Raw genomic sequence first — 26,264 nt, forward strand, 5'->3', positions numbered from 1 at the left:
TTCCCGGAAGTTTCCCCCGGCTGGCCTCCTTCGGCCAATCAGCACCGTCCGGGCGCGCCCTGCGTCCCGCCGCCTGCCCTGCCCAGCCAATCGGGATCAGAGACTCGTGCGCCGCGAAGGGGGCGAATTTCAGGTATTAAAGGAACCTTGGAGATAGTTGGCTCTGCAGGGGGAAAAATCCACCACTAGAAGGCGCTCAGGGCCCCCAATTTTCCTTAACTTGGCTAGGGAGAATGCACTTAGGTTCTAAGACGTTTCTTTCCAAAGAGTGACACAATGGGAAAAGGAGCAAGGGCTTCGGAATCCTGGCTCAATGCTTCACTTCTTTTCTCGACTATTTAAACATATGTAATTCCAATTCCGCTAGGCGCGGTGGCTCACGCCTGTAATCCCAGCACGTAGGGAGGCATAGGCTGGAGGATAGCATGAGTCCAGGAGTTCCAGACCTGCCTGGGCAATATAACGAGACCCCATTCTCCACAAAAGGGAAAAAAAAAGACAAAAAATATGTAATTGCATCTTACGAGAAAAAGGAAGTTATATAAAAAAAGTGCCTTGCACACAGTAGGCACACACGGTTTCCTCCCTTTTTATTGCTCTAACCCTTATCTTTGTTCCTGATTTGGAGTTCTCATCTTTAATGCACTACCCAGCTTGGTCAAGTCTCTGGGAAAAGTGGCATTTACACCAGAGACAAAAGGCAGGCTCACCCTTCTTGGAAGAAATGGAACCTGCGGCAAAGAGAGAAACATTTGTTAGTCCCTTTTTTTTTTGAAACAGGGTCTCGCTGTGTAACCCAGGCTGGAGTGTAGTGGTGCAGTCTTGGCTTACTGCAACCTCCCACCACAGCCTCCGTAGTAGCTGGTACTACGGGTTCGCACTACCACCCTCGTCTAATTTCTGTATTTTTTTTGTAGAGACAGAGTTTCGCCATGTTTCCCAGGCTGGTCTCGGACTCCTGACCTCAAGCGATCCGCCCACCTCGTCCACCCAAAGTGCTAGGATTACAGGCGTGAGCCGCTGCACCTAGCCATACTACTCTTCCCCGCCCCACCCCACCGCCCCACCCCGGCAAAGGAGTCTTGCTCTGTCGCCCAGGTTGGAGTGCAGTGGCGCGACCTCGGCTCACTGCAATGCAACCTCTGCCTCCCGGGTTCAAGCGATTCTCCTGTCTCAGCCTCCCGAGTAGGTGGGATTACAGGCGCCCGCCACCACGCCCGGCTACTTTTTTTGTATTTTTAGTAGAGACGGGGTTTCACCATGTTGGCCAGCCTGGTCTCAAACTCCTGACCTCGTAATCCACCCGCCTCGGCCTCCCAGAGTGTTGGGATTAAAGGCGTTAACCACCGCGCCGGGCCATACTACTCTTATCTTACTTATCTCAGAGTCCCGCTAGAGGACAGCAGAAAGGAGGCCTGAAACTGTAGTTCCTTTTGGGACCTGTCAAATTGTCCACAAAAGGTAGCTAGCTCTGTATTGTTGTGTATAAACAAATTACATAAAGATATGTGTGTATGTGCGTATTAATGTGCATTAGCATTTGCTTAGCCAATGTGCACAATAAATACCATACTATTTAATACCAGATTAGTCTAGGAAGTCATGTAATTGTAATGCCTTGGTTTGCTTAATTAATCCCTTATCTGCTCACGGATCTCTTTAGGCTCCACATTGACTTCCCTTGGATCCCAGGTTCTCTACTGCCCACATGCCCAACACCACGGTGTTGTAAGCTAAGGAAATCAAATCCCAACTCAGGAAGAGGGAAATTTTTTCTCCCTTCCTTCCTCTTAGGTGTTTTAGGGAACTCCACAAGTGTTCGGGGAGCCATTGTGGATACGGCAGGAGAGCGCCTGGGGGAGAGGCAGACAACCCGTTGAGCACCCCAGATCTAAGCTTTGCGGTCAGACTCCCTCACTCCCCAACCCGCGGCCGCCTTGTTTTTTTTTGTTGTTGTTGTTTGTTTTGAGACGGAGTCTCGCTCTGTCGCCCAGGCTGGAGTGCAGTGGCGCAATCTCGGCTCACTGCAAGCTCCGCCTCCCGGGTTCACGCCATTCTCCTGCCTCAGCCTCCCGAGTAGCTGGGACTACAGGCGCCCACCACCACGCCCGGCTAATTTTTTGTATTTTTAGTAGAGACGGGGTTTCACTGTGTTAGCCAGGATGGTCTCAATCTCCTGACCTCGTGATCCACCCGCCTCGGCCTCCCAAAGTGCTGGGATTACAGGCGTGAGCCACCGCGCCCGGCCGGCCGCCTTGTTGACTGCAATATCCGTTCCCATGACAGGAGTCAAGGGGTTACGAAGCTCTGGGATGCTGACCAGGGCTCTGGAAAAGGGAGAGGGGCCGGACCCGCAGCAGGTCACGCTGCAGGCCTGCCTCTCCGCAATGATCTCGCACCAATCTGCGTCAGCTCTAAGACACAAGTCACCTGCACCCCTCCGAAGCGAAGCGTGGCCGGCCAGGCCCACACGTTTTTGCCGGGAAGAATATAGAGTTCTCCCTCCCAAATGGCTATATAGTCCTGGTTGGGACTATATAGACTCTAGACTAGACTTCCTGTCTAGGGTGGAGGCCTGGCCAGCCTTGGTCCCTCCTCGTACGCCGCTCGTGGCTGCTGGTGTAGGGGCTGAGTTAAACAAAGAGGCGGGGTTTGGTGACGAGCTTCCGCCGGGTTGCGTAGCAGCGGTGGGCGGGGCAAAGGATCCGTCTAAGACGGCAACGAGTGGTGGGAGTCTTCTTTCCCCTCCTTCCCCTTTCCCTTCCCTTCCCGGGAGAGGCTGGGACCCGGCACCAGGGCACTACTGTGGCCGCTGCGGCCTCAGCTCCAACTGGGTCAGGTTGCGGAGACTCCAGGCCGCTTCCAGGGCGGTGCGTACTGCGCCTGCGCGATCTTCCACCTAAAAGAGGGTGTGGGAGGGGAGGAGGTGATGTCCCAGGGGTATTGGGGCGGGGGGTTGAAATACTGGGGTTCGGGAGGAGGGATGGTGGTAGAGATAAAAATGTAAGAAGGGAGCAGCACTGGCGAGGAGTCGGGAGGTGAGAAAGGGGCTCTGGAGATTGGGTTGTTGGGGAAGGTCCATTGGAATAGGGGAGCTTTGAGAAGTGCGGGAGGGGGCCGGGGCTAGCTGGAGGACCGGCACCTGCAGACCTGGGGGAACAGCGTGGTGTTTAAATGGACAATGATTGACGGGCCAGAAGGGGAGGAAGGGAGCGTTCCGGGGGCCAGCCTGGGCAGGGGCGGTGGAACCTAAACCCCCGCCCTCAAAGCGCCATAGCTTGGCTCCTCTCCCATGCCTTGTCTTTGGCAGCCTTGTCCTCTCATTCCTTCCCCGCTCCTCACCCCCTCCCAGCCCTCCATGAAGGAGTCGCAGATTCTTCACATCCCTGCGCTTCGTTTGCAGCCTGGCTCTCTGGCAGGGTTCACACACCACACACTGGAAGGCCTTCCCTAACTCAGGACTTTGGGAAATTGGGGAGTGGGGAGGAGGGGGCCAGAGGAAGAGCAGAAAGCCAGGAGGGGTGAAGGCGTTTTGCTTGAGGGACTGACAGACTGCTTCCCCATTCAGAAACTTCATTTCACCTAATAGCAAGTGGGGCTGTTAATGAGGCTACTGTTCTTGGGGACTGGCCCGTGATAGTGTTATCCCTTTCTATACAGGGGTTTTAGAGTCTGACAATAGGGCAAGAGCCTGATAGTGTTGTTGGCTGATAGTTTTGCCCCAAATAAGAATGTAGTGGACTAGTGGTAGGGAATGTGAGTGATGCAATGTTAAGCCGACCGACCTGTGGCTAGGCCTGCCTTCTAGTAAAAAGAAGGAACAAGCTTCTTTCAAGCGTTTCCTCTCCGACTCTCAGTACTCTAAATTTATTTTGCATTCTTTTTTTTTTTTTTTGAAACGGAGTCTCACTCTGTCACCCAGGCTGGAGTGCAGCGGCACAATCTCGGCTCACTGCAACCTCCTTCTTCTGGGTTCAAGCGATTCTCCTGCCTCAGCCTCTTGAATAGCTGGGATTACAGGCACCTGCCACCATGCCCGGCTAATTTTTTGTGTTTTTAGTTGAGACGGGGTTTCACCATGTTGGCCAGGCTGGTCTCAAACCTCTGACCTCAGCCGGGCGCGCGGCTCACGCCTGTAATCCTAACACTTTGGGAGGCCGAGGCGGGCAGACTGCCTGAGCTCAAGAGTTCCAGACCAGCCTGGGCAACACGGTGAAACCCCGTCTCTACTAAAAATATAAAAAATTAGCTGGGCATGGCTGCGTGCACCTGTAGTCCCAGCTACTTGGGAAGCTGAGACAGGAGAATTGCTTGAACCTGGGAGGCAGAGGTTGCAGTGAGCTGAGATTCCACCACTGAACTCCAGCATGGGCAACAGTGCGAGACTCTGTCTCCCCATGCACCCCTCAAAAAAAAAAAAAACCCTGACCTCAGGTAATTGGTCCACCTCGGCCTCCCAAAGTGCTAGGATTACAGGCATGAGCCACTGCACCCAGCCTTATTTTGTATTCTGTTGCTACAAATAATCTTACTTGAGGATAACAGTATTCAGTATCCTTTCATATTTATTTATTTATTTATTTTAGAGACAGGATCTCACTCTGTCACCCAGGCCGGAGTGCAGTGCTGCGATCTCTGCTCACTGCAACCTCTGCCCCCTCGGCTCAGTTGATCTTCCCCCCTTCAGTCTCCTCAGTAGGCGGGACTACAGGCACTCACGCCATCATGCCCGGCTAATTTTTGTATTTTTTGTAGAGACAAGGTTTCACTATGTTCCCCAGGCTGGTCTCAAACTCTTGGACTCAGGTGATCCACCCACTTCGGCCTCCCAAAGTGCTGGGATTACGGGTGTGAGCCACTGCGTCCAGCCTCCTTTCATATTTATTATTTCATTTGATTTGCAGACAATATGTATAAGGGGTGTGCGCGTGTGTGTGTATATATATGTGTATACACACACACACATATATACACGTTACATTACGCCGGGCGCAGTGGCTCACGCCTATAATCCCAGCACTTTGGGAGGCCAAAGGTGGTGGATCACATGAGGCCAGTTTGAGACCAGCCTGGCCAACGTGTTTGAAACCCCGTCTCTACAAAAATATAAAAATTGGCTGGGCGCAGTGGCTCACGCCTGTAATCCCAGCACTTTGGGAGGCCGAGGCAGGCAGATCACGAGGTCAGGAGATTGAGACCATCCTGGCTAACGCGGTGAAACCCCCGTCCCTACTAAAAATACCAAAAAAATTAGCTGGGCGTCGTGGCGGGCGCCTGTAGTCCCAGCTACTTGGGAGGCTGGGGCAGGAGAATGGCGTGAACCTGGGAGGCGGAGCTTGCAGTGAGCTAAACTCGCGCCACTGCACTCCAGCCTGGGCGACAGAGCCAGACTCTGTCTCAAAATAAATAAATAAATAAATAAATAAAATAAAAATTAGCCTGGCATGGTGACACATGCCTGTGATCCCAGCTACTCAGGAGGCTGAGGCAGGAGAATTGTTTGAACCTGGGAGGTGGAGGTTGGAGTGAGCCGAGGAGATCGCATCACTGCATTCCATCCTGAGCGACAGAGCAAGACTCCATCTCAAAAAAAAAAAAAAAAAATAGGCCAAGCATGGTGGCTCACGCCTATAATCCCAGCACTTTGGGAGGCCGAGGCAGGCGGATCACAAGGTCAGGAGATTGAGACCATCCTGGCCAACATGGTGAAACCCCGTCTCTGCTAAAAATACAAAAATTAGCTCAGCATGGTGGCACATGCCTGTAGTCCCAGCTACTTGGGAGGATAAGGCAGGAGAATCGCTTGAACCCGGGAGGCAGAGGTTGCAGTGAGCCGAGATCATGCCACTGTACTCCAGCCTGGCAACAGAGCAACACTTTGTCTCAAAAAAAACCATATATATATAATATATATAATAAATATATTATATATACAATAAATATGTATATATTATATATATAATATATATAATTAATATATATACAATAAATATGTATATATTATATATATACCTTATATTAATATATAAGGCAGGTATCATGTTCCCTACTTGACAGTTGAAGAAACAGAAAAACTACAGCAGGATTACTTGACTTGTTTAAATGTGTAGATTTGGGGGTGGGTGCAGTGGCTGGTGCCTGTAATCCCAGCACTTTTGGGAGGCTGAGGTGGGAGGATTGCTGGAGCCTGCCCAGGAGTTCAAGACCAGCCTGGGCAACATGGCAAAACCCCGTCTCTACCAAAAATACAAAAATTAGCCAGGCATAGTGGTATGTGCCTGTGGTCCCAGCTATTTGGGAGACGGAGGTGGGAGGATTGCTGGAGCCTGGGAAGGTGAGGCTGTAGTGAGCTGTGATCATGCCACTGCACTCCAGCCTGGGCAATAGAGCAAGACCCTGTCTCAAAAAATAATAATAATAATTTATGTGGGCCAGGCGCAGTGGCTCACACTTGTAATCCCAGCATTTTGGTAGGCTGAGGCAGGTGGATCACCTGAGGTCAGGAGTTCGAGACCAGCCTGGCCAACGTGGTGAAACCCCATCTCTACTAAAAATACAAAAATTAGCCGGGCATGGTGGTGGGTGCCTGTAATCCCAGCTACTCTGGAGGCTGAGGTAGGAGAATCACTTGAACTCGGGAGGCCGAGGCTGTAGTGAGCCAAGATCACGCCATTGCACTCCAGCCTAGGTGACAGAGCGATACTCTGTCTCAAAATAATAATAATTTGTGTGAAAGCACTTTGGAAACATTAAAGCAGCATCCTCAGCCTTTTTGTGGAAGATAGTTTTTCCACAGACGGTGGGCGAGGGGATGGTTTTGGGATGGAACTCTACCACCTCAGATCATCAGGCATTAGATTCTCAGGGAGTGGGCAACCTAGATCCCTCACATGGGCAGTTCACAATAGGGTTCGTGCTCCAATGAGAATCGAATGCCGCTGCTGATCTGACAGGAGATGGAGCTCAGGCCTTAATGCTCGCTTGTTTCCTGCTCACCTCCTGCTCTATGACCCAGTTCCTAATAGGCCACAGTCTGGTACTGGTCCATCTGGGGATTTGGGGACCTCCGCATTAAAGCATCATCCTGTACACACAATGTGTTACGGATCTATGCGTTTTGCTTTTTTTTTTTGAGTCAGAGTCTTGCTCTGTCGCCTAGGCTGGAGTGCAGTGGCATGATCTCGGCTCACTGCAACCTCCGCCTCCTGGGTTCAAGCAATTCTCCCTGCCTCAGCCTCTTGAGTAGCTGGGATTACAGGCACCCGCCACCATGCCCGGCTAATTTTTATATTTTTAGTAGAGATGGGGTTTCGCCTTGTTGGCCAGGCTCATCTCCAACTCCTGACCTCAGGTGATCCACCCGCCTTGGCCTCCCAAAGTGCTGGGATCACAGGCGTGAGCCATCGCACCCGGCTGGATCTATGCATTTTGTAGTCACAGATTTGGAATCATTATTACTGGTAGTTATGTGCACTGAATAAAAGAATCTTAAATCTCCAACAACTCCTCTTCTCTACTTTTCCTCTTCTCTACTTTTCCTCTTGTCCTCTTTTTTTTTTTTGAGATGGAGTCTCACTGTGTTGCCCAGGCTGGAGTGCGGTGGCGCCGTCTTGGCTCACTGCAAACTGCAGCTCCCGGGTTCACGCCATTCTCCTGCCTCAGCCTCCTGAGTAGCTGGGACTACAGGCGCCTGCCACCTAGCCCAGCTAATTTTTTGTATTTTTAGTAGAGATGGGGTTTCACCGTGTTAGCCAGGATGGTCTCGATCTCCTGACCTCGTGATCCACCCACCTCGGCCGCCCTAAGAGCTGGGATTACAGGCGTGAGCCACCGCGCCTGGCCGCTCTTGTCGTTTTCTTTCCCCCTCCCAGCTATGTTCAAATCTACTGGACCCTGTGTGTGTGCTTCCTTAGCTGGTGAGCTCCCTCCTTAGAAGGTATTCTTATTTGCCTAGCACTGAAAACTGTAGTGCTTAATGGAGTTGTCTTATCCTCCCCAACTGCCAGATCCATCTGTCCAGTCTCCTTGCCAAGTGGAGGTAGTTCTCCTGACTCTCCTTTCTCTTCCTTGTTCCTATTACTAGAGTACTCCTGATTGTGACATCACATTCATCCCCTGGGCGATGAAGCTTGTCACTGGGAAGGAAGACTCAGTCGGAGAATAGCCAACAAGATGGGTTACTGGGAGAATCTCTTCAGTAGCACTGAGTGGAGGCATCAGGGGGTTGGAGCCTTGTGAACAGGGAACCTGCCCCCCAACACTTGGAAGGTAAAGAGCTTTGATTCAGAATCCCATTCCAGGCCTCAACCCTCTTCTCTGTCGCTTGGGATTCCTTCTGCCCTTGAAAGCCCAGTTCTTTTTTTTTTTTTGAGACGGAGTCTCGCTCTGTCGCCCAGGCTGGAGTGCAGTGGTGCAATCTTGGCTCACGGCTCACTGCAAGCTCCGCCTCCCGGGTTCACGCCATTCTCCTGCCTCAGCCTCTCCGAGTAGCTGGGACTACAGGCGCCTGCCACCACGCCCGGCTAATTTTTTTGTATTTTTAGTAGAGACGGGGTTTCACCATTGTCTCGATCTCCTGACCTCATGATCCGCCTGCCTCGGCCTCCCAAAGTGCTGGGATTACAAGCGTGAGCCACCGCGCCCGGCCGAAAGCCCAGTTCTTAAAACTTCTTTCTGCAGAAAGCTTTCTGTGATTAATCTGTACCATTTGTTCTTTTTTGTATATTTAAAACTTACATAAATTATTAACTTTTACTTGTTAATAATTTTCTTAATACGTTTATGTGTTTTTATGTGTTTTTTCTCCTATGTACTCAGTCTTGCTCTGTCGCCTAGGCTGGAGTGCAGTGGCATGATCTCAGCTCACTGCAACCTTAACCTCCTGGGTTCAAGCAGTTCTCCTGCCTCACCCTCCCAAGTAGCTGGGATTACGGCTAATTTTTGTGTTTTTAGTAGAGATGGGGTTTCACCATGTTGGTCAGGCTGGTCTCGAACTCCTGACCTCAGGTGATCCGACTGCCTTGGCCTCCCAAAGTGCTGGGATTACAGGCGTAAGCCACTGCCGCTGGCCATGTATTTCTTCTTTATGTCTCTACTGACAAGGAGATTATGTATTTAGGATGATGAAGTTTGGGGTAACCACACAAATAGTGCTTGGAGCTGGTGACCAGGTCATTGCTGGCCTTTGATGCCTGGCAGGCCTCTTTTTAGACATTAGATGAGTTCTTGAAGAATTCTATCATTCTGGATTCTTTTATAAATTGAATAAATTAAAACTAAAGAGGCCTAACTTTAAAATCCCTATGTGGTTAATCCAGTATGATCCACGGCATTCTGGAATGATCCACGGCATTCTGGAATTAGAACCTTAGAACCACTCATCTCGCAAATGAGGAAACTGAGTTCGGAAGAGGGAAGAAGGGAAGTGATTTCAGTCTAAGGGTTCTATTGCTTAAGTAAAAAAGATCACTTCCCTTCACTTAAAAAGTCAAGAGCTACTTGGAGAGAGCAAGGTCAGTTAGTGTTAAAGCCAGGATACCTTTTATAACATAATTACTCATTAATTTATCTTTTTTTTCTTTTTTTTTATTTGAGATGGAGTTTCACTCTGTCGCCAGGCTGGAGTGCAGTGGTGCAATCTTGGCTCACTGCAGTTTCCACCTCCTGGGTTCAAGCGATTCTCCTGCCTCAGCCTCCCGAGTAGCTGGGACTATAGGCACGTGCCATCACACCCAGCTAATTTCTTGTATTTTTATTAGAGACGGAGTTTCACCATATTGGCCAGGATGGTCTCGATCTCTTGATCTCGTGATCCACCTGCCTCAGCCTCCCAAAGTGCTGGGATTACAGGTGTGAGCCACCACGCCGGGCCTATTTTTGTTTTATATGCTCAATCTCAGAACCTTAGAATCATAGAACTTATAGAGCACCTTAGAACTTATGTAGCCCAGGATGCTTCATTTCACGTAGGGAACCGAGGCCCAGAGAGGCTAAGTAAGTTGTCCAAGGTCATACATTTGGTTAGTGATAGAGCTAGAACTAGGACTTGGGTTTCTGGATTCCTAACACAGTTGTGTTTGTTTGTTTGTTTGTTTGTTTGTTTTTCCAGAACTATTTATTGGGAGACAGGGAGATACGATGAAATGTTTTAGGGACACCTGTGAGATCCTTTGCCAGCTAATTTTTTTACTATATTGAAGTTTCCAGGAGTCATCTGTTTCCTTAGATCAGGGCAGGTTATGGGGCCCTTTCCCTATATGTTTAATTGTAGTGATCAGAGCTGGAGAATCCTCAGACATCTGCACCTTTGTTGTATTCAGGGCATAGAGAGAGAATGGTAGGTGGGAGACTGCATACTTATACCTGACTTTTGCCCTTATGTTTTTGCCACAAAATTGGCAGTATGCCCAGTTACCCAAAATGTAAATCATGGGTTAGAATGACTTCTGTAATGGTTCTCTAAGCATGTGTGCATGAATGAATGTGCATGGTTTCATCTATGCTTATGGATTCAAGAAATCCTGAATAAGTGAAGATAAATGTCCTTTAGGAAAAATGTGAATTCCTAGCTTTCTCTAGTGGGAGACCACAGAAAACAACCACAACAGTAAGTTAAAAGGGCATAGAAAGGGGTCTGATAAGGCTCTTGTATTCCTTCATAAAAATTATTCTGTTATAATGCTGACCGGGAATAGAGAAATATCCCAGTATAACACTGAGGAGGTAAAGTAGCATAGTTACCTGTTTTGGATTTGGCCTGTGGAATAGGAGACTGGGAATGCAGTTTTCATGTTGGGTTTAGTATGGTCAGATAAGGGAGGTTGGCAGAACTCTTGTAAGGCCTCAAGGGACACTTCAGTGCTACTTCAGTTCAGCTCCCCAGGTCCTTCTAAGGTCTTTTCCTATCCTACACCCAAAGAGAATATCCAGGAAATTGCTTCCAGTGGCTGTGGTCACTGGCTATGACTCTTGAGGTCCCTGTGGTTTCAGTTTTACTGAGGGTTTCTGCCCCAGGGCAGTGAGCAGCTGAATTCTTTTGAGGCATCCCCCCCGGAATGATAACCTTTCCCTATGACAACCCACCGCAGTGTTAAGAGTCCCCAGAGATTAGAAGGAATAGTCAAGTAAACCTAACCTGACAGATTTAGATTGTCTGCCTGGGGGCAGTGCAAGGCAGCCTAGTCTAGAGCTAACTTCCAAGGTTGCATATAACCATGTCGACATTGGTTTCCTGGCGGTGCAGTGGCTCACACCTGTAATCCCAGCACTTTGGGAGGCCGAGGCAGGTGGATCACGAGGTCAGGAGATCGAGACCATTCTGGCTAACACAGTGAAACCCCATCTCTACTGAAAATATAAAAAAAAAATTAGCTGGGCGTAGTGGCGGGCGCCTGTAGTCCTGGCTACTTGGGAGGCTGAGGCAGGAGAACGGCATGAACCTGGGAGGCGGAGCTTGCAGTGAGCTGAGATCGCACCACTGCACTCCAGCCTGGGCGACAGGGCGAGACTCCATCTCAAAAAAACAAAAACAAAACAAAAAAAAACACTAGTTTCCCGTAGATGACCAATAGGAAATACTCTAACCAGATTAGAAATCTAAATTTCCCCTTAATTCTTTTTTTTTTTTTTTTTTGAGACGGAGTCTCGCTCTATGGCCCAGGCTGGAGTGCAGTGGCACAATCTCGGCTCACTGCAAGCTCCACCTCCCAGGTTCACACCATTCTCCTGCCTCAGCCTCCTGAGTAGTTGGGACTACAGGCGCCCGCCACCACGCCTGGCTAATTTTTTGTATTTTTAATAGAGACGGGGTTTCACCATGGTGTCGATCTCCTGACCTCGTGATCCGCCCGCCTCGGCCTCCCAAAGTGCTGGGATTACAAGCGTGAGCCACTGCGCCCAGCCAATTTCCCCTTAATTCTTAAGGCCAAATCCCTGAAAGCGTACAGTTATAGAAAGGTGAATAAAGCAGAACCTCCAGAAAGATAAAGAGGGGTTTAGATTTAGGAATAACATTGCTTAGCATCTCTGCAGTTTTGTAAATGCTGACTTTATGGTGGGGACCTTACAGCTCCTAATTTGGCTGGCAGATTCCCATACCCTGTGGCCATCTCTGCACCAACTCAGGCAAGTTCTTTGCTGTTTATTTTGGGGGACATGGGATCTCCTGAAATTCCACTAGGAAAAATTTTAAGAATTTGTGTTCCTCCTCAAGACAATATTATTAGCATTGCTTTAAAATGAAAAGACGGCTGGACACAGTAGCTCACATATGTAATCCTAGTACTTTTGGGAGGCTGAGGTAGGAGGATCGCTTGAGCCCAGTAATTCAAGACCAGCCTGGGCAACATGGTGAGACCCCATTTCTATTTAAAAAAAAAAAAATACACCAGCTGGTATGGTGGTGCACACCGGTAGTCCCAGCTACTCAAGAAGCTGAGGTGGGAGGGTCGTTTGAGCCTCGGAGATTGAGGCAGCAGTGAGCCATGATTGTGCCACTGCACTCCAGCCTGGGTGACAGAATGAGATCCTGTCTTTGAAAGAAAAAAAAAAAAAAGAAAGAAAGAAAATACAATGAAGCACAGTACAAGCTCTAGGCTTATTCTCTTATTTTCTTTTTTTTTTTTGAGACGGAGTCTCGTTCTGTTGCCCAGGCTGGAGTGCAGTGGTGCAATCTCGGCTCATCGCAACCTCTACCTTCCAGTTCAAGCAGTTCTCCTGCCTCAGCCTCCCAAGTAGCTGGGACTACAGGCGCATGCCACTGTGCCCAGCTAATTTTTTTTTTTTTTTTTTTTTTTTTTGAGACGGAGTCTTGCTCTGTCCCCCAGGCTGGAGTGCAGTGGCTCGATCTCGGCTCACTGCAAGCTCCGCCTCCCGGGTTCACACTATTCTCCTGCCTCAGCCTCCCGAGTAGCTGGGACTACAGGCGCCCGCCAACATGCCTGGCTAATTTTTTTTTGTATTTTTAGTAGAGACGGGGTTTCACCATGTTAGCCAGGATGGTCTCGATCTCCTGACCTCGTGATCCGCCCACCTCGGCCTCCCAAAGTGCTGGGATTACAGGCTTGAGCCACCGCGCCCGGCCAATTTTTTTTTTTTTTTTTTTTTTTTTAGTAGAGATGGGGTTTCACTATGTTGGCCAGCCTGGTCTTGAACTCTTGACTTTGTGATCCACCCGCCTCAGCCTCCCAAAGTGCTGGTATTTCAGGTGTGAGCCACCGCACCCGGTCCTAGATTTTTTTTTTTTTGGAGACGAAGTCTCACTCTTGGCCCCCAGGCTGGAGTGCAATGGCAGGATCTAGGCTCACTGCAACCTCCGCCTCCCTGGTTCAAGCAATTCTCCTGCCTCAGCCTCCTGAGTAGCTGGGATTACAGGCATGTGCCACCATGCCTGGCTAATTTTTGTATTTTTAGTAGAGATGGAGTTTCACTATGTTGGCCAGGCTGGTCTTGAACTCCTGACCTCAGATGATCTGTCCGCCTTTGCCTCCCAAAGTGTTTAGATTACAGGTGTGAGCCGCCACATCCAGCCTCGGCCCTAGATTTTTAAAATGTGCATACTACATTTATTTTCCTTTGTTAAGTTTTTTTTTTTTTTTTTTTGAGACGAAGTCTCCCTCTGTCACCCCGGCTGGAGTGCAGTGGCACAATCTTGGCTCACTGCAACCTCTGCCTCCCAGGTGCAAGCGATTCTCCTGCCTCAGCCTCCCAAGTAGCTGGGGTTACAGGTGCATGCCACCACACCCAGCTAATCTTTTTGTATTTTTAGTACAGATGGTGTTTCACCATGTTGGCCAGGCTGATCTCGAACTCCTGACCTCAGGTGATCCATCTGCCTCGGCCTCCCAAAGTACTGGGATTACAGGCTTGAGCCCCCGCGCCCGGCCAAGTTATTTTTATTAAAATGGGTCTATACTATACATACTCTTTTTGCCACTTGTGTATTTCAGTTTGAGAGGCAATTTAGCCAAGTGGTTAAAAGCTTGGGCTTTGCAGCCAGTCTGTCTGGGTTTGAATCTGGCTCTACCACTTGTTAGCTGTATGATTCTGGAAAAGCTTTTTAACCTTTGCACCTCTGTTACTCATCTGTAAAATGTGAATAATTATAGTCCCAACCTTCTAGAGCTGTTGTAAGGATTAGATGAGTTAATAGGCAAAAAATGTTTAAAATACTATCTGCCATATAGTAATGCTCAATAAATGCTGGCTTCATTATTATTTAATTATATATGTAGAATCAAGGCTACAGTGACCTGTGATTGTACCACTGTACTCCAGCCTGGGCAACAGAATGAGACCCTATCTCTTAAAAAAAATAGCATGATAGCAGGCCAGGCACGGTGGCTCACGCTTGTAATCCCAGCACTTTGAGAGGCCGAGGCGGGCGAATCACGAGGTCAGGAGATCGAGACCACGGTGAAACCCCGTCTCTACTAAAAATACAAAAAATTAGCCGGGCGTGGTGGCGGGCGCCTGTAGTCCCAGCTACTCGGAGAGGCTGAGGCAGGAGAATGGCGTGAATCCGGGAGGCGGAGCTTACAGTGAGCCCAGATTGCGTCACTGTACTCCAGCCTGGGCGACAGAGCGAGACTCCGTCTCAAAAAAAAAAAAAAAATAGCATGATAGCATATATAATATCTATAAATAAATTATTTTTTATTTCTATATAATAAATATATTAAAACAATTTATTTAGAGACAGGATCTCACTCTGTCACCCAGGCTGGAGTGGAGTGATGCAATCATAGCTCACTGTAGCCTCTAGCTTCTGGCCTCAAGTGATCTTCCTGCCTTGGCCCCCCAAAGTGCTGGGATTATAGGTGTGAGCCACTGTACCCAGCACAAATAATTTAAATAAATAATATGAAATAAATATATCTAGGTCATATTAATGTGACATGATATTGCATTTTATGGATGTAAGGAATTCTACTGGATAGATTTTTTGCTATGATAATGCTTAAACAGTTTAGTACAGTTCTTTTTGCACCCTTGTTTATTTCCTTAGGATAAGTTCCTAGAAGTAAGATTGCTAGGTAGAAGGGTATATGCTTTTTTAGGACAGTTTGTGGTTTTTGTTGTGAGTTAATTTGATCAACATTTTCTGGCAAGAGTACATTTTTTCCCAGACATGTTATATGTGTCAGTATATGACATGTTATATGTGTATGTGTTATATAACATATATGACACTTATAGCGTATGAAACATAAAGTAGTTTTTTTTTGTTTTTTGTTTTGTTTTGTTTTTGTTTTTGTTTTTTTTTTGAGACAAAGTCTCGCTCTGTTGCCCAGGCTGGAGTGCAATGGCATGATCTTGGCTCACTGCAACCTCTGCCTTTCGGGTTCAAGCAATTCTCCTGCCTCAGCCTCTCGAGTAGCTGGGATTACAGGTGCCCGCCACCATGCCTGGCTAATTTTTGTATTTTTAGTAGAGACGGGGTTTCACCATCTTGGTCAGGCTGGTCTCGAACTCCTGACCTCAGGTGATCCACCCACCTCGGCCTCTCAAAGTGCTGAGATTACAGGCGTGAACTACCACCTAAGTGGATTTTCTTATTTTTTGTTTTAACCTTAAATCTGTCTTTCACAGTTTAGCGTAATTATAGATTTGTTTACTTATTTGAATAGTGAATACACACGCACACACACACACAGAAAAGCTTTTTCAAAGGTACAAAGGGATGATTAGCGAAATTAAAAATTCCCTCCTATCTTTGTTTCTTTGTACCTCCTCCTTAGCAGCAAACACTGTTGGCAGTTTTCTGTTTATCCTTCTGGAGAGTTCCATGCACATGTAAGCATACACACATACATATTGTTTTTTGTATTTGTGGTAGTATACTTTACATATACTATTCTCTATCTTAGCTTTTTTCTCTTAGCAGTATATCTTGGAATTTTTCCGTACCTGGTGCATTTTAAGGGCAGCAAGGATTTTTTTTTCTCTGATTAATTTATAGCTATTGTCGAGAAAACAAATTACAATTTATTTCATTGAGGTAGATATTATAAAGTCAGCTGTTTAATGGATGAATTGTGGAAATTTGGGGATATTTTTGCTCTCAGGTAGTAGCTATCTCAGCCAACTCCTCTTCTTGACCATTTCTCTTGCCCCTTTCCCTTCTTCCCAGCCCTTTGTATTTGTCTGGACTATGAAAATAGCAGTAGCTGTCATCTGCAATAGCACTAAGCAGTCTGAGATTGCATTAATTGAAGTAGGGAAGAAAAGTTGTGTCCATATTGGTCAGTCCACATGTAGAACTCTAGGCACCCTGTTTTTTTTGTTTGTTTGTTTTTTTTTTTTTTGAGACGGAGTCTCGCTCTGTCGCCCAGGCTGGAGTGCAGTGGCGCAATCTCGGCTCTCTGCAAGCTCCGCCTCCCGGGTTCACGCCATTCTCCTGCCTCAGCCTCTCCGAGTAGCTGGGACTACAGGCGCCCGCCACCACGCCCGGCTGATTTTTTTTTTTTTGTATTTTTAGTAGAGATGGGGTTTCACCGTGGTCTCGATCTCCTGACCTCGTGATCTGCCCGCCTTGGCCTCCCAAAGTGCTGGGATTACAAGTGAGCCACTGCGCCCGGCCTACTAGGCACCCTGTTTTATCTTTTTTTTTTTTTTTTTTTTGAGACTCACCAGGCTGGAGTGCAGTGGTGCGATCTCAGCTCACTGAAACCTCTGCCTCCCGGGCTCAAGCAGTTCTCTTGCCTCAGCCTCCTGAGTAGCTGGGATTACAGGCGTGTGCCACCACACCTGGCTAATTTTGGTTTTTTTTTTTTTTTTTTTTTTTTTTTTTTTTGAGACGGAGTCTAGCTCTGTCGCCCAGTGGTGCGCAATCTTGGCTCACTGCAAGCTCCGCCTCCCGGGTTCACGCCATTCTCCTGCCTCAGCCTCTCCGAGTAGCTGGGACTACAGGCGCCCGCCACCACGCCCGGGCGTGTATTTTTTTGTATTTTTAGTAGAGACGGGGTTTCATCGTGGTCTCGATCTCCTGACCTCGTGATCCACCCGCCTCGGCCTCCCAAAGTGCTGGGATTACAAGCGTGAGCCACCGCGCCCGGCCTAATTTTGGTATTTTTAGTAGAGATGGGATTTCATCATGTTGGCCAGGCTGGTCTCAAACGCCTGACCTCAGGTAATCTGCCTGCCTCGGCCTCCCGAAGTGCTGGGATTATAGGCGTGAGCCACTGCGCCCGGCCTTTTTTTTTTTTTTTTTTTTTTTTTTTTGAGACAGAATTTCACTCTTGTTGCCGAGGCTGGAGTGCAATGGCATGATCTCGGCTCACTGCAACCCCCACCTCCCGGGTTCAAGCGATTCTCCTGCCTCAGCCTCCCGAGTAGCTGGGATTAATTTTAGTAGAGACAGGGTTTCTCCATGTTGGTCAGGCTGGTCTTGAACTCCTGACCTCAGGTAATCCGCCAACCTCAGCCTCGCAAAGTGCTGGGATTAGAGGCGTGAGCCACCGCGCCCGGCTGTTGTTTTTTGAGTCAGAGTCTCAATCTGTCCCCCAGGTTGGAGTGCAGTGGTGCAATCTCCGCTCACCCCCCTGCAACCTCCGCCTCCCTGGGTTCACAGTTCTCCGCTCACTGCAACCTCCGCCTCCTGGGTTCAAGTGATTCTCCTGTCTCAGCCTCCCAAGTAGCTGGGATTTCAGGCACTGGCACCACTCCTGGCTAATTTTTGTATTTTTAGTAGAGACAGGGTGTCACAATGTTGGCCAGGCTGGTCTGGAACTCCTGACCTCAGGTGATCCGCCCACCTCAGCCTCTCAAAGTGCTGGGATTAGAGGCGTGAGCCATTGCACCCGGCCTGATTTTTACAGTTTATCAGTGTTATTTTTTGAAAACCTGTCTCTGGACCTCTGACCTCTGTTTACCATTTTCCCTTCCTTCCCGCTTTAGAATTGTCTCATTTTTGTTTAAGATAATTCCAGATCTCCCTACTGCTATCTCAGTGACCAGATTCTCTCCTGTCTTTATCTTTCCCTTTTCCCCTGTACTTTCCTCTCGGTACATAAAGACACTTAAGCCTTTCTCACCATAAGGAAAAACACCCCCACACAACCCACTTCCTCAGCTTCCTTTCCCCCTCTAGCTAGTTTGGTTTCCCTTCCTTTGAAATTAGGCTTTTGAGTGCTGGTTTCAGCATCACATATACTAAAATTGGAATGATAAAGAGATTAGTAGGGCCCCTGTGCAAGGATGACATGAAAATTTGTGAAGCGTTCCATATTTTTCCTGCGGCCCCACAAGGTCCTAGCACAAGCCAACACTTCACCATCATGAGGGCCAGCACCTGCTTCTAGGTGCAGGACCCTTACCCTGAGTCTGCCCAAGTAAACTCCTTGAGAATGCTTCCCCACCAAAAAATCAGGCTTTTGACAGAGTTGTGTCTTTGGTCCCTGTCTCTCCATCTCACCTCCTGTTCACTTTGTGCCACTGAAGTCTGGCTTCACTTTCATTGCTACACTAAAACTACCCTCCACAACTCCCAACTCCATGGAACTGCTTTACTATGGCATCCACCGTCCCACATCCCAGCAATTCTTTGTTTTCTTTATGTGATTTGTCTGTTCGTAGCTTTCGACAGTTATCTCCCTCCTGTAAGTTCTCCAACCCCTTGACAATTTTTTTTTTTTTTAGACGGTGTCTTGCTCTGTCGCCCAGACTGAAGTGCAGTGGCACAGTCTCCACTCACTGCAAGCTCTGCCTCCTGGGTTCACGCCATTCTCCTGCCTCAGCCTCCTGAGTAGCTGTGACTACAGGCGCCCGCCACCATGCCCGGCTAATTTTTTTTTTTTTTTTTTTTTGAGACGGAGTCGCACTCTGTCACCCAGGCTGGAGTGCAGTGGTGTGATCTTGGCTCACTGCAAGCTCCGCCTCCCAGGTTTGCGCCATTCTCCTGCCTCAGCTTCCCGAGTAGCTGGGACTACAGGCACCTGCCACCGCGCCTGGCTAATTTTTTGTATTTTTAGTAGAGACGGGGTTTCACCGTGTTAGCCAGGATGGTCTCGATCTCCTGACCTCATGATCCGCCCACCTCGGCCTCCCAAAGTGCTGGGATTACAGGCATGAGCCACCGCACCTGGCTAATTTTTGTATTTTTAGTACAGACGGGGTTTCGCCATGTTGGCCAGGATGGTGTTGATCTCTTGACCTCATGATCCATCTGCCTCAGCCTCCCAAAGTGCTGGGATTACAGGCGTGAGCCACCTTGCCCGGCCCTCTCTTCTTCTCTTGTTTATCCCCATCACCACCACCACCTAAGTTCAGACTCTTACCGTCTCTCTCTTGACTTAGATGTTCTTCTGGTCTCCAGTTTCTCCCCTGTTAACATACTGATTCTAAAATGGAACTATTACCACATTCTTTTTTAAGTCCTTCAGTGGCTGTCTCATACCCTTCAGAATAAAGTCCGAACTCCTCGCAGATTTTTCACAGCATGGCCCTTGCTTGCCTCTCCAGCCTTGTCTCTTGACAGGCCCTCCCTCCCACCTCTCAGGTCAGCCTTTTCTTGAATCACTTGAAATTCTCTGAACCTATCATATGCCCTCTTCTGGGCATTTGGATGTGCTATTTTATGTGCATAACACCCTAATGCCCTGCTCACCCAACATTTAGCTGACTCTTGCCCTACAGGATACATTTCTGGTGATGCCGAGTCCTGGAAAACTTGTTAAAACCACCCTCTGCTTTCAGCCTGGGTTAGGTATTCATGTCTCTTGTCCTCATAAGGTCCTGTGTCTACTCTGAGTATTTATCACTTTATATTTTAAATGTGTGCTTATGTAATGTCTTCCCCCATTAGAATTACATTTCTTTCTTTTCTTTTTTTTTTTGTCATTAGTTATCATTAGTTTATTATAAAAGAGAAATATGGAAATTATTTACATGACGAAAGATTTCAGAACTTCAGTGGAATGGGCAGCTTCATGTTGATGCCATTTCAATAGTGACTTATTTCAGTCTACGTACTTTCCAAGAATGTCACCATCTCTAAATAGGAAATAATCCTTGTCATCTAGAACTACTTTGGTGCCTCCATATTCTGGGAGAAGAACTTTATCTCCAACTTTCACGCTAACTGGTTGAATCTCTCCACCCTTTCCTTTAGAACCCGATCCAACCGCGACTACTGTTGCTTGCAATACTTTTCCTTGAGATTTTTCTGGAAGCATAATGCCTCCTTTGGTTACAGTTTCAGCAGCACTCCTTTCAACCAATACTCGGTCAAAGAGTGGAAGAAACTTTCTAAACGCTTGTCCTGCCATGACTCCCTCTGCCTCAGACTCGTACTCTGCTCTAGTGTAGCGCTGCAAGGAGAGACTCCTTTTTTTTTTTTTTTTTTTTTTTTTTTTTTTTTAAGACAGAGTCTTACTCTGTCGCCTAGGCTAGAGAGCTGTGGTGCAATCTCGGCTCACTGCAACCTCTGCCTCCCGGGTTCAAGTGATTCTTGTGCCTCAGCCTTCCAAGTAGCTGGGATTACAAATGTGCATCACCACGCCCAGCTAATTTTTGTATTTTTAGTAGAGCTGGGTTTTCATCATGTTGGCCAGGCTGGTCTTGAACTCGTGACCTCAGGTCATCTGCCTGTTCCGGCCTCCCAAAGTGCTGGGATTACAGGCGTGAGCCACTGTGTCAGGCCTTAGAATTAATTTTTTTTTTTTTTTTGGAGACTGAGGCTCGCTCTGTTCCCCAGGCTGGAGTGCAGTGGCGCAATCTCGGCTCACTGCAACCTCTGCCTCCTGGGTTCAAATACTTCTTCTGCCTCAGCATCCCGAGTAGCTGGAATTTACAGATGCGCATACCACACCCGGCTAATTTTTGTATTTTTAGTAGAGACAGGGTTTCCCCATGTTGGCCAGGCTGGTCTTGAACTCTTGACCTCAGGTGATCCACCTGCCTTGGCCTCCCAAAGTGTTGGGATTACAGGCATGAGCCACTGCGCCCGGCCAGAATTAAATTTCTTGAGTCAGCTTCCACCGAGCCAAATGACTGCTGCATTGTAGACTCCCAATAAATATTTGTTGGATAAATTAATGGATCTTTGCAATGAGTTTATGTTTGTCACATATTTGTAGGCTTCTTCTGAACTGGCCTCTTTTTCCTGTTGTCCTTTCAGGACCTGGGTTTCAGTGATGAGACATGGGGTATGATGTAACCCGTTTCCAGGGGGATGTTGACGAAGATCTTATCTGCCCTATTTGCAGTGGAGTCTTGGAGGAGCCAGTACAGGTGAGTTGGTCTGATGGCAGGTTTGGTGGGGCAACAGGTAGCAGTGGAACTAGTAGAAAATATTCATGGGCAGCGGGACCCATGGGGAAGTCACTGTGTTCTTCTCTCCACCCTCACCCAATAGAGATTTAGGTCAAAGGAGTAATGGTGGCTACAAGAATAAGGCCTTCCGGAATCAATCTAGAGGTGGATGCCACAGAGATCCAGTGGTCGAGATTTTTTTCTGAGGTCACTCTGAAAGATTTCTCCTGTAAAACAGTCAGCTGCTCGTTTCTGTCTTGTGATAGTAGCTGGGTAGCTTCCTTTCGTCTACAGGAACTCTTACTAGGTTCCATCTTCCTGTCCATGATTGAACTTCTGGACTCTCCTAATAAGTTCTCTCTGCATTTTTATGATGTAGTGCTTCAGGTAATCAGCCAGTCTCCCTGCAGGCCTCTTCTACCTGCCTACTGTCTAACGAATAGGAAGGCTGGCTGCAGTGGCTCACACCTGTAATCCCAGCACTTTGGGAGGCCAGGGTGGGTGGCTCACGAGGTCAAGAGCCATCCTGGCCAACATGGTGAAACCCCGTCTCTACTAAAAATACAAAAATTAGCTGGGCGTGGTGGCGCACACCTGTAGTCCCAGCTACTCAGGAGGCTAGACAGGAGAATCGCTTGAACCCGGGAGTAGGAGGTTGCAGTGAGCCGAGATTGTGCCACTGCACTCCAGCCTCGGTGACAGAGTGAGACTCCATCTCAAAAAAAAAAACAAAAACAAATAGGAAGTGGGGAACTGTATGTACTGACCTATTTTTTTCCTGGGATCTACTGAAAAGACCAGCTTTTGATGCAGCCATGCACTCTGCATTTTGATGTGAAAGCTGCCACCTTCAATAGGTCATTTCTCTGCCAGCCTTGCCAGACCAGAGTCAGTTGTATCATCCTGGGGCAAGTATGAGGAGAAGCTCACGATTACCAGGCAAGTACAATGAGTGAGGTGAATCCTTAAGAGTTGTATTCATGGGACAGCATCCTCCAGGATCCTTATTGCCCTCATTCTGTAAATACCGATTAATCCTTTCTCTTTCCTGGCTATCTAGAGATTATCACATTTTCCAAACCAGGATACTAGGTAATGAGGTTTCATGGCCCTTCCCCCATTCACTGCTCACCTAACTCCCAGGGGCTCCCCTTGAGCCTTTGAGTTTATTTTTTCTCCCAGTACTCCAAAAGGAGTACTGATGCCTTGAGCTGAATAAAATTCAGACTGCATTCCAATGGCAACCAACTCTGGACCTGTCTTCTTTCTAGGCCTTTGCAGTCTGCTGCCATTAGAGGCATATTAGATGGGTGTAGAGCAAGTCATCAAGTAGTAGTGTCAAGAGGTCACAGGGTGTGTCAGGTTCCCTCCTCACCCTGGCAGGGCCTTGTCTGTTTTCTGGCACTATCATTTTAGGCAAGTCACTTATGGAAAGGTGAGTCGTAGTTGGTGACAGTCTAGTCAGAAGCCACGCATCTACCTCTGGGCTTTACCTTCTGAGGAGCAGAGCAGGCAACCCTCATGATGCCAGGTTCCCAGACACATTTCTAAGGTTAGAAGGCTCAAGGCCGGGCGCGGTGGCTCACGCCTGTAATCCCAGCACTTTGGGAGGCCGAGGCAGGCAGATCGCGAGGTCAGGAGATCGAGACCATCCTGGCTAACACGGTGAAACGCCGTCTCTACTAAAAACACAAAAAATTAGCCGGGCGTGGTGGCAGGCGCCTGTTGTCCCAGCTACTTGGGAGGCTGAGGCAGGAGAATGGCGTGAACCTGGGAGGCGGAGCTTGCAGTGAGCCGAGATCACGCCACTGCACTCCAGCCTGGGCGACAGAGCGAGACTCCATCTCAAAAAAAAAAAAAAAAGGTTAGAAGGCTCCTGCTAGGGATGCTGATTTCCCCACATCATAATAATTTATTTTTTGAATAGGTGAAAAATGAACATAGTTCAAAAATCAAAAGGTATACAGTGAGAATTCTCACTTCTGTCCTTATTACTGTGCACCTAATTCCCCCACAGATAACTATTTTTATTAGTTTATTTGGTATCCTTCCAGTGTGTCTTAAGGCAGATATAAGCAAATATGAATAGATGTCTGCATATATATGTATTTGTGTATACATATGTATATATGAATATATCTGTGTTTCACCATGTTGGCCAGTCTGGTCTTGAACTCCTGATCTCAAGTCATCTGCCTGCCTCAGCCTCCCAAAGTGCTGGGATTACAGGCATGAGCCACCATGCCCGGCCTTATTTAGCTTTCTTTTTGTTTTGTTTTGTTTTTTTGAGATGGAGTCTCGCACTTTAGCCCAGGCTGGAGTGCAGTGGCATGATCTTGGCTCACTGCAAGCTCCGCCTCCCAGGTTCACGCCATTCTCCTGCCTCCGCCTCCTAAGTAACTGGGACTACAGGCGCCTGCCACCACGCCTGGCTAATTTTTTGTATTTTTAGTAGAGACGGAGTTTCACTGTGTTAGCCAGGATGGTCTCGCTCTCCTGACCTCATGATCCGCCCGCCTCAAATCCCAGAGTGCTGGGATTACAGGTGTGAGCCACCGTGCCCGGCCTAGCTTTCTTACATTGAATTTTTGCCAGTAAATATGTCCTCCTCCTCTCTAAATCTATCATCTGAATTATCCTTCAAGACCCATATCAAATTCTGTCCTCTTCATAAATACCTGCCGTGATTGAGCTAGCCTGAAGAGACCTCACCTTCCTCTGGACATTTTTGGCAATTATTGTGTATGCAATCCAGATGGCAATTAATAATTGGCTGCCTTGCGTCATCTGTCCTATTGTCCTAGAATATCACTTCTATCTCTTATTGTTATATAACTTTTTACTTGTTTGTCTTGTTTCACAACTCATTTTTAATCTTGAGCACAGGGAACATATATATATATATATATATATATATACACATATATACATACATATATATGTGTATACACATATATACATATATAGGTATATATGTGTGTGTATATATATATATATATATATATATATATATATATATATATGTATATATATATGTATTTTGAAACAGGTCCTGGCTCTGTCACCCAGGCTGGAGTGCAGTGGTGCAGTCTTGGTTCACTGCAACCTCCGCCTTCTGGGCTCAAACCATCCTCCATCCTCCCACCTCAGCCTCTTGGCTAGCTGGGACTATAGGCATGTGCCACCAGGCCCAGCTTTTTTTTTTTTTTTTTTTTTTTTTTGAGATGGAGTCTCGCTCTGTTGCCCAGGCTAGAGTGCAGTGGTGCAATCTTGGCTCACTGCAGCCTCCACCTCCTGGGTTCAAGCTATTCTCCTGCCTTAGCCTCCTGAGTAGCTGTGATTACAGGCATGCGCCACCACCCCTGGCTAATTTTTGTATTTTTAGTAGAGACAGGGTTTCACCATGTTGGTCAGGCTGGTCTTGAACTCCTGACCTCATGATCCGCCTGCCTCGGCCTCCCAAAGTGCTGAGATTACAGGCGTGAGCCACCACGCCCGGCCTACGCCCGGCTAATTTTTGTAATTTTTGTAGAGATGGGGTTTTGTCATATTGTCTGGGATGGTCTCAAACTCCTGAGGTCAAGCAGTGTGCCTGCCTTAGCCTCCCAAAGTGCTGGGATTACAGGCTTGAGCCACCGTGCCCAGCAGGAAACATATCTTAAGCCTGTCCCCTACAATGCCTTGCCCGTAGTAGATCTATACTTTGCTGTGACCCAACGGACCTCTTGTCGTAGAAGCTGCTCAAAGGCTTGATTGGCTTTGTAGAGTTATCATATCCAGGCTCTTAGCTCTTGCTAATTCCCTTGTGCCCCTTTTGCCTTGTTCTCTCTTCTAGGCACCTCACTGTGAACATGCTTTCTGCAACGCCTGCATCACCCAGTGGTTCTCTCAGCAACAGACATGTCCAGTAGACCGCAGTGTTGTGACGGTCGCCCATCTGCGCCCAGTACCTCGGATCATGCGGAACATGTTGTCAAAGCTGCAGATTGCCTGTGACAACGCTGTGTTTGGCTGTAGTGCCGTTGTCCGGCTTGACAACCTCATGTCTCACCTCAGCGACTGTGAGCACAACCCGAAGCGGCCTGTGACCTGTGAACAGGGCTGTGGGTGAGATTTGTTCCCTTCTGCCCCACATGGATAAGGGCCATCTCATTTATGCCCCTGTCTCTGGCTGCCCTCCTCACTAGCTGAGGAGGTCTCTTTGGCATGTTGGCAAGGAGTATTCTTAGCCTCCTTGGCTTCCTGCTCTAAGATCTTACTTTCTTGCTGCTTTTCCAAGTATAATCATTTTGCTCTTGCTTTAACAAAAGAAAGGGCACAGCAATTTAGTAAATTTGTGTAATAACATTAAAGGTTGATTGACTCTATTCTTCTCTTTCAGTCCAATACTACTTTCTGTTTGTCAGGTTCACTGCTATAATTGCCAGCCTTCTCATATTTCCTCTTGCCCTATTTTTTTATTTCTGTGGATTATGAAATAGTTGACTAAATGTTGATAGCTGAGGGGTGTGTTAGCTCACACCTGTAATCCTAGCACTTTGGGAGGCCAAAGTGGGCAGGTCACTTCAGGCCGGGAGTTCAAGACGAACCTGGCCAACATGGCAAAACCTTGTCTCTACTAAAAATACAAAAATTAGCCAGGTGTGGGGCCGGGCACGGTGGCTCACACCTGTAATCCCAGCACTTGGGGAGGCTGAGGCGGGTGGATCACGAGGTCAGGAGATCGAGACCATCCTGGCTAACACATTGAAACCCCGTCTCTACTAAAAATACAAAAAATTAGCCAGGCATGGTGGCAGGTGCCTGTAGTCCCAGCTACTTGGGAGGCTGAGGCAGGAGAATGGCATGAACCTGGGAGGCGGAGCTTGCAGTGAGCAGAGATTGGGCCACTGCACTCCAGCCTGGGCAACAGAGCAAGACTCTATCTCAAAAAAAAAAAAAAAAAAAAAATTAGCCAAGTGTGGTGGTGCTACTCGGGAGGCTGAGGCATGAGAAGTAATTAAAACCAGAGGTAA

The 26,264-nt window shown here is 47.8% G+C and overlaps 2 protein-coding genes and 1 non-coding gene across 4 annotated transcripts in view; 2 read left to right on the top strand and 1 right to left on the bottom strand.

The window, feature by feature from the left end:
* Window positions 1-2,683: 2,683 nt before the first annotated feature.
* RNF41 (ring finger protein 41) overlaps window positions 2,684-26,264 on the top strand; it is a 28,418-nt gene continuing 4,837 nt past the window's right edge. Inside the window, exons 1-4 of one of the 2 annotated variants that reach the window (XM_030822443.1) lie at window positions 2,684-2,870; window positions 8,084-8,268; window positions 21,116-21,228; window positions 25,085-25,356. In XM_030822443.1, coding sequence (XP_030678303.1) covers window positions 21,139-21,228; window positions 25,085-25,356 — 362 coding nt within the window. In that variant the 5' untranslated portion in view covers window positions 2,684-2,870; window positions 8,084-8,268; window positions 21,116-21,138. The remainder of the gene's footprint in view (window positions 2,871-8,083; window positions 8,269-21,115; window positions 21,229-25,084; window positions 25,357-26,264) is intronic. The other variant, XM_030822444.1, reaches the window with a different exon arrangement.
* Window positions 18,127-18,230, top strand: LOC115837487. The gene has a single exon (XR_004032519.1). It is a non-coding gene; the product is annotated as a U6 spliceosomal RNA (small nuclear RNA).
* Window positions 19,822-20,317, bottom strand: LOC101176854 (10 kDa heat shock protein, mitochondrial). Its single transcript, XM_030822445.1, has one exon. It carries the CDS (start codon window positions 20,262-20,264, stop codon window positions 19,956-19,958), a length of 309 nt encoding a protein of 102 aa, XP_030678305.1. The 5' UTR covers window positions 20,265-20,317; the 3' UTR covers window positions 19,822-19,955.

Source organism: Nomascus leucogenys, chromosome 11 (genome assembly GCF_006542625.1).
Source record: "Nomascus leucogenys isolate Asia chromosome 11, Asia_NLE_v1, whole genome shotgun sequence".
Classification (NCBI taxonomy): Eukaryota; Metazoa; Chordata; class Mammalia; order Primates; family Hylobatidae; genus Nomascus; species Nomascus leucogenys.